The sequence below is a fragment of the Ailuropoda melanoleuca genome, chromosome 5 (genome assembly GCF_002007445.2).
Source record: "Ailuropoda melanoleuca isolate Jingjing chromosome 5, ASM200744v2, whole genome shotgun sequence".
In the NCBI taxonomy this organism is placed as follows: Eukaryota; Metazoa; Chordata; class Mammalia; order Carnivora; family Ursidae; genus Ailuropoda; species Ailuropoda melanoleuca.
Window position 1 is genome coordinate 45,038,484 of NC_048222.1, and position 8,389 is coordinate 45,046,872.

Sequence of the window (8,389 nt, forward strand, 5' to 3'; positions counted from 1 at the left end):
CGCCGAGGCCCGCGCCGTGGGCTGCCGGGTCAGCTTCGTCCTGCGAGCGCCGGGCAAGACGCGCCCGCAGCGCAGCGCCGTGGTCCGGCCGAGCCGCAAGGCCGCCTTCGACCAGGACGTGTGCCTGGACGGGCTCTCAGAGGACCAGGTGCGCCGCCTGGCCGTGCGCGTCAAGGCGGAGAAGCGGGGCCGCGGCCGGGAGCGGGGCCGCCTGCTGGGCCAGGGCGAGCTGCTGCTGGGCTCGCTGCTGCTGCCCTGAGGGCGCCCGCGCCGCAGGCCGTCCCCTCGGGGCGCCCTCCGCCCGATGGGACCTCGGACAAGGACAGCCGCTTCGTACAAAATAAATGCTATTTATTCATTTTTCTATTTATGATCTTGCTTTATTGACATTTTAGTTTTTAGATGCCTGTTTTTGTCATGGTTTGTTGGTAGTGAAGGAAAAACTGAAGTTCTCTATTCACAACGTCCAATCCTTTTTTCCAGACCATTTTTACATTCCAAGGCTAAAAGGGTTGGCTTGTGGCTGGAAGGGAGAAAAAGAACTACGCCCAATCTACCTTGATTATCCTCCCTGCTTTACGTGAGCGCTAAAGTTTTATTATTTTTTAAGTTATTCCTTCAGAATCATGACCAATGCTAATATTCACATATACAGCTTTACATATTTGATGTGGCATAGGTTCATATCCTCATTCATGCACACACCTCGGCGCCGGACATTCTGTAATAAGGATATCTTGGTGGGAAAAGAGTTTCTTTCTCATTAAGAAAACAGAATTCTTTTAAAAGCGAAGTCTCAAAAAATGCTAAGGGAAAGTAAAACAAAGGAAGTGAAGGATCTTTCAAAGGATAGTCCTGTAGGGAATAGGTAACTTGGCATCCCCTTCTTCCTTCTCTAGAAGGAGCCCTGGGAAATCTTGCTGTTTCAGAAGACAAATCTTTTCTGCCTCTGTAAACATATTGAACTTTTTGTGGCATTATTTCCACCTAGCTAGGTATTGAAGTTACGTAGTAATTAATGCCACTGCAATAGGATTTCCTAGATGAATTGAAACATAAACTGTCACCTTTTTGAACACTGGATTTTAAGAGAGGGTTTCTTAATCCAATTTATTTTCATTTGTTGATTCAACGAATAGACCTGAGTCCACTGGAAACTGATTATATCCAAGAGGGTCTGCCCTTGACTGTAGGCATCTATGGTGTGGTGGAAAGCACAGTGAAGGGGTGTGGGGAGACATAGATTCCAATCTTTTTTTCTGCCACTTGTCTGAACTAGGGCAGATCAGTTCATTTCCTAATCAGCGAAATGGGGGTGTAAATACCTAGTTCACAGTGTTTTGTAAAAATATGCTTTAATATCCAAATATCCCTTAAATACACATGAACTAGGATAGCTTACCTGAAAAGGCTTGAACTGTACTGGTGGCTAGGTGCTCCATAATGTTCCAGAAAATGAACTCCTTCACTTCTCCTTTCTTTCCAATTGTTTCTCCTTGGTCCTGGAGTGGAGGCTAGCAGAATGGATGGCTACCTGAGACGGAGGTTTTAGGGGAGTCAGGAGTGGGAATATAGAATCCTTCAGGATTCCTGTGGTAAATATCCCCATAAGCAATAGTTTGTACTCATTCTGCATCAAAAAGCTCGTCAGCACTGTTACTGAAATGGGTTCTAGGTACAAATTTGGTCAGAATAAGTCAATAAAAATCCTGGATTTTAAACATAATTTCAAAGTGGAAAAATTATCCCTTAGAAATCATCTAATCAAATTAGTTTTGCAATTGAGAAAATACCACAGAGGTGACTTGCCTGAAGTCGAATAGCTAGGGACTGGCTAAGCTCAGATAAGAACCAACTTGTCCTGACTTCTCCAGGGGACTACCGTCCCCTTTTTCCCCCTCATTCAATGATGATTTGTTGAGCCCTTTCTCTGTGACAGGCACAATACCAAGCCCAGGGGACACAGCTATGAAAAAGACAGACAAGATTCCTGTTCTCACAGGACTTAGTTTTAGTGGGGGTAGCCAAACAATTACCAAGTTTGGTTATTACAGATTGTAGTGACTGTCGTGAAGACAATAAACTAGGGAGGGTGAGAGAGAAGTGGCAGGTGGGATGCTTTCAGAGAAAGAGTGGTCAGGGAAGGTCTCCCTACGACCTGAAGAAGGAATAATACACAAAAGAAACTTCATACAAATAACCTCTTACTGTGTCCAGATGACCCCTTAATACATCAAGCCAGAATTCTTGATTTCCCCTCCCAAATCTCTTCCTCCCTAGTCTTCCTTATTTCAGTAAATGGCAACATCATTCTTCCTTTTATGCAAGCTGGCAACCTGGAATCCTCCTTAACTTCTCTCTGTCCCATTCCATTTTTCTTAGGTGTAAATGTCTCCTCCTTAGAGTATCCTCCCCTGCCCATCCTATCTTAAAAACAACACTGTTGCTATTACTGCTTTATTCTTCATAGCACTTATCACTACCTGACATTATGCTACACCCTTATTTTGCTGTTGTTTCCTTCTCTTCTACCAGAATGTATGCTTTATAAAGCAGGAACTTTGTGGATTCATTGCTTTATTTCCAGTGCCTAAGTAGAGTCTGGCATTTGGTAGACTCAATAAAATTGATTGAGTGTTGAACAAATACAGAAAGAGATGGAATAGAGAAGAGTAGAGGACCTAGGACAAGCCCTGAAATAAATCAACATTTAGAATTCAATACAGGTGGTGCATCAGGGTAGGGGAAAGAGAAGCAGCAGCCAATGAGACAAGGGAAAGACCAGGTGAGTGTGGACTCACGGAAGCCAAGAAAGTATCCCAAGAAGAAGGAGATGCCATCCCCCCACACACTGAAATCCTGCAGTCGTCATCACAGGAGCTGGGCTAGAACGGCTAGAATGTGAACGGAAGGCAAAAAAGTATATACACAGGAAGTTTTAGAAAAGGGGGAGGAGAGAAGGGACCTATCGCTGGAAGAAAATCAGAGGTTTCCAGAATCATAGATGTATTTTGTTTTCATTTGAAAGAACCCAGCACATGTTCGGAATACCCCAAATAGAGGGAGAAGTTGATAGTGAAGTGAAAGAAAACAAGGAATAACGATAGGAAGAGAGTCTTTGGAAAAGTAAGAGAGGATCCAGAACACATGTGGGGAGAAGCAGTAATCAAGAACTCATGTCCCTGACCCGTATCTTATCCCACATCCCTACTCTGCCATCCGCAGCATCATTCCGTCCTGAGGCAGCTCACTCCCGTAGTCTTCGCAAGCTGGCCAGAGCAGCTGGGACTACCCCCTGATTTCCCAGTAGACTCCAGGCTGGAGAAAAGGTATCACTTCTACAGGCACCCCCATACGACTGAGAAAGAACTTCCCCAGAAAGCCCCAGGAAACTTCTCTCTGTATTTTTTGGCCCAAATTGGGTTGCAATTCCAATAATGAACCACTCCCTGCAAGGGGGAGAGTGGTCAGGCTTAGCTAAGTAGGGCCTCTCTCTGCAGCGGAGTGCGAGGCAAGCATCTGCTGAGGCAGGTGCTTCTTCCTGTGGAGAAGTAAGAGAGGGGATCGGGGCCTGGGTGGCACGGTCTGTTAAGCATCCGACTCTTGCTTTCCGCTCAGGTCCTGATATCAGAGTCATGGGTAACGGGGATTGAGCCCTGCTCGGGCTCCGTGCTCAAGGTGGAGTCTGCTGAAGTTTCTCTCTCCTTCTGCCCTCTGCCCACCTCAAATAAATTAATTTTTTAAAAAGTAAGAAAGGGATACAGTACTAGAAAGAGCAGAAAGTCTGAGGCCAGAAAGACCTGGCTTCAAATCTAGGCTCTGCTCCTGGGTAGTTATGTGATCTTGGGGCAAATGCTTAAACTTCTTTATGTCTCAGTTTTGTCCTTTCTAAAATACTGGGTGTGGGGGCGCCTGGGTAGCGCAGTCGTTAAGTGTCTGCCTTTGGCTCAGGGCGTGATCCCGGCGTTCTGGGATTGTAGTCCCACATCGGGCTCCTCCACTGGGAGCTTGCTTCTTCCTCTCCCACTCCCCCTGCTTGTGTTCCCTCTCTCACTGGCTGTCTCTCTGTCACATAAATAAATAAAATAAAATCTTAAAAAATAAATGAATAAATAAAAAATAAAATACTGGGTTCACGTGAAGATGGCAAGGGTTAAAAGAGATAATTGTATTTAGTAACAGCAAGATTCGTATAAACGGGTAGGCACTCTTCTTTTTTTAATGTAATTTGAACATCCCCTCTTTCATTCACGCAAATGAGTATAATTTTGCTGAATGGCTTTGTGCACATGTGCGGTTCCAGTCTTAAGTCTGTACAAAGGGCAATCTTCTGGGAACATATCTGGATGACTGCACTAAATGACACAAACAAGAAGAGTTACATCCTTCCATGCCACTGGTTGTGTATTTCGGACTCCATCTGCCATGTTCCAGGAAAGGAACAATAGCTCAGCTGATGTGTGCTAAAATCCAAGCATCACTACCAGGAGTTTTTCATCCTTCGTGAATAGCAAGGCCTTGCTTGATAGGATATCCTTATGTGACCAGACACTGGCATTTAACTTAACAGGGAAAATACATATTTTATTTTCTTTGGCAAAAAGAACAGGATTTATTTTCCAGGTCGGCAATGGTTACTGATTTAAAAAAGAACCAATGTCTCCTGTCTCTGTCTGCTGCTAGGAGATGGTGCCTGATTGGTCTAAACTGTCCATGCAGCTCTCCGGAGTTTCATCTCTTTCTCCTCCTGGTCACCTGGACCAGAGCCACCGTACCTTCCTCCTTTACTCAATCTGCTCTGTACTGCTCTCTTCGCCATTATCAATTTTTTTTTATTTTTAAATAATGTGAGGGTTATAGAACAGTTGCCAAAACAGTGCAAAGAATTCTCATGTAACTTTTAACCAGCTTTTCTAAATATTTATTTCATTATCATCCCATCTATCCATCTATCATCTATCTTTTTTTCTCTGAAATATTTGGGAATAAGTTGCAGACATGTGCCCTTTTATCCCCAAATAGTTATGTATTCCCTAAAAATAAAGCTATTCTCTTCCATAATTCCCTTACAAAAATCAGGGAATTAATGTTGGTTCAATACTGTCAGATAATCTACAGAACCTATTCAAATTTTTCTAATTGGCCAATAATATTTGGGGGTATCTTTAAGAAAAAGAAAATCCTGGATCACAAATTGCATTCAATTGGCATGTCTCTTTAATTTTCTTTAATCTCAGGCTTTCGTGATGTTGATATTTTCTAGAAGGTCATAAGTTTATTTGTCTGATACTCCCTTGTGATTAGATGCAGGTTATGCATTTTTGGCAGTAATGGCACAGCCATGATGTATTTTCTCAATGCACCATATTAGAAGCACACTATATCAAATTGTCTCATTACTAGTGATGTTAACTTTAATTACTTGGTTACAGTGGTGGTGTTTACCAGATTTCTTTACTGTAAAGATCATCATTTTCCTCTTTATATTTAATAAATCTCTTGTGAGAAATACTTTGAGATGATGTAAATATCCTATCTCTCACCATCCTTTTAGCTCCCAGATTTAAGCATTCATTGATGATTCTTGCCTGAAACATTTATTACTACAAAGATTGCCAAATGGTAATTTTAGAATTTCATCTTTTTAAAAATATTTGTTAGTTGAAATTTTAACTTAGCTTTTCCCCTATTTATTTATTTATTTATTTATTTATTCATTCATTCATTTGTTTATTTATATCTCTATGGACTCATGGGTTTTTAATTTTATTCTATGGGTTATAACACATTGCAATTATTTATTTTGGTCCCAGGTCCGACCTGTGGGAGCCCCTTCAAGCTGGCTCTTGTGTCCTTGTTATGTCTTCATTGAACACTCACTTATTTTCTGGATCTAAAATTTGTTCCAGGTTCATCTTGCACTTCTGATACCCCAGTCCCGAAATCAACCATTTCTTAAGGCATCTTGATTTCTTTTTTTCTTTTCTCTTAGTGGTTTTTTTTTAATGATTTTTTATTATATTATGTTAGTCACCATACAGTACATCCCCAGTTTCTGATGTAAAGTTCGATGCTCCATTAGTTGCGTATAACACCCAGCGTACCATGCAATACGTGCCCTCCTTACCACCCATCACCAGTCTATCCCATTCCCCCACCCTCCTCCCCTCTGAAGTCCCCAGTTTGTTTCTCATAGTCCATAGTCTCTCATGTTTCATTCCCCCTTCTGATTAACCCCCCTTTCTTTATCCCTTTCTTCCCCTACCGATCATCCTAGTTCTTATGTTCCATAGATGAGAGAAACCATATGATAATTGTCTTTCTCTGCTTGACTTATTTCGCTTAGCATTATCTGCTCCAGTGCCGTCCATGTTGCAGCAAATGTTGAGAATTTGTTCTTTCTGATAGCTGAGTAATATTCCATTGTATATATGGACCACAGCTTTTTAATCCAGTCATCTGTTGAAGGGCATTTCGGTTCCTTCCACGATTTAGCTATTGTGGACAATGCTGCTATGAACATTGGGGTGCATATGGCTCTTCTCTTCACTACGTCTGTATCTTTGGGGTAAACACCCAGGAGTGCGATGGCTGGGTCATAGGGTAGCTCAATTTTTAACTTTTTAAGGGACCTCCACACTGTTTTCCAGAGTGGCTGTACCAACTTGCATTCCCACCAACAATGTAGGAGGGATCCCCTTTCTCCACATCCTCTCCAACAATTGTTGTTTCTTGCCTTGTCTATTTTTGCCATTCTAACTGGCATAAGGTGGTATCTCAGTGTGGTTTTGATTTGAATTTCCCTGGTGGCTAATGATTTTGAACATTTTTTCATGTGTCTGTTAGCCATTTGTATGTCTTCATTGGAAAAGTGTTCATATCTTCTGCCCATTTTTTGATTTATTTGTTTCTCGTGTATTGAGTTTGAGAAGTTCTCTGTAGATCTTGGATACCAGTCCCTCATCTGTAGTGTCCTTTGCAAATATCTTCTCCCATTTGGTGGGCTGCCTCTTAGTTTCTTTGACTGTTTCCTTGGCTGTGCAGAAGCTTTTTATCCTGATGAAGTCCCATATGTTCATTTTATCTTTTGTTTCTCTTNTTCTCTTGCCTTTGGAGATGTGTCATGAAAAAGGTTGCTCTGGCCGATGTCGTAGAGGTTGTTAAGGCATCTTGATTTCTTATATTGATTGATGGTACTTAGAAACCAAGACCTGAGTGCTAATGCTACCCATGGCTTCTGGGGTGTCATTGCTTCTAAGCTCCAGAACACACATACACTCTTTCCCTCTTCCATCTATATTTGCACATCTGTGTTTTAAAAAATGAATTTAAACTGAACCGTCATCAGATTTAATTTCCTAATACTCTGCTTTCACCATAAACAAAATCCTTCCACATCTATCACCTTACCCACATATATCACCTTACCCAAAATTCTTAGCATTAAGAGTTAAGATGTACTATAATTTGTCCCAAACCCAAGTCCTCCAGCCTTACCCTCCTGAACGTCCCTGTATTCCTCCACCATGAAGAGAGTATCCATTTACTGTACCATGAATATGTCTGTTTATAGTGCCCTAAACAGATTTGTACTGTTAGAATTCTTCATTATGAGCATAAAATGAAACTGTCTATAATATTAGTAACAAGACCTCGAACTTGCAGAACGGTTAAAAGAAATGATTGATCAATAAAGTAAGTATTTGATGTTAATAGCTTATACACAAGAGCAGATGACTGGGGAATAGAGGTGATCATATAAGAAGTTTTATTCTGATTGGAAAAGACTGGTCTTGAAGAAAACACACTAGAAAAACATGGAGTTTGTGAAGCTGTGACACCGTTGCTAGAGCTGCAGTCCCTCTGCTGTGCCCTTAGCATTTGAAAGGGCTGCGAGGCACACTTGGTTCTTGGAGAAGTATGACAATGACACCCAGCATTTACTTTGGGCTGCCAGTCACCCATCTGTCCACATCAAGTCCCCTCAGGTGGCGAGGGGAGCACTCTGTCTCCCAATCTTGCCCCACAGTCCTCTCGGTGTTGTATTTCCTGCCCTCCTACGAATGGATCTAGGAAAGAAGGGCCGGGGACAGAAAGAAAGAAGGAAGAAAATATTAAAAGATAAGCTGAGGCATGTTATCAATTTCAAGAGTTTATTTGAGTAAAAATCCATTCCAACTGGGCAGCACCAAATTGAAAGTGGTCAGGAGCTAGGGGGATGACTTATTGGGAGAAGGTGCAGAAACAGAGAAAGGAGATTATTTGGGCGTAGTGTAAAGTCTAGTTGGCTGTTTGTGATTGCTTGTCCTTACGTTTCAATTTTATAGCCTTGAGGCATTTACAGGCTTAGATTTGGGTTTGTTTAGGTAGGCCACCATGACATTAGTCA

The 8,389-nt window shown here is 42.0% G+C and overlaps 1 protein-coding gene across 1 annotated transcript; it reads left to right on the forward strand.

The window, feature by feature from the left end:
• Window position 1: 1 nt before the first annotated feature.
• On the forward strand, window positions 2–345 carry C2CD4B (C2 calcium dependent domain containing 4B; the record flags this gene model as incomplete). The annotated part of the gene is made up of 1 exon (XM_019806147.2): window positions 2–345. A coding segment is annotated over one exon (258 nt), but the record flags the coding sequence as incomplete, so codon positions are not given.
• Window positions 346–8,389: the final 8,044 nt, after the last annotated feature.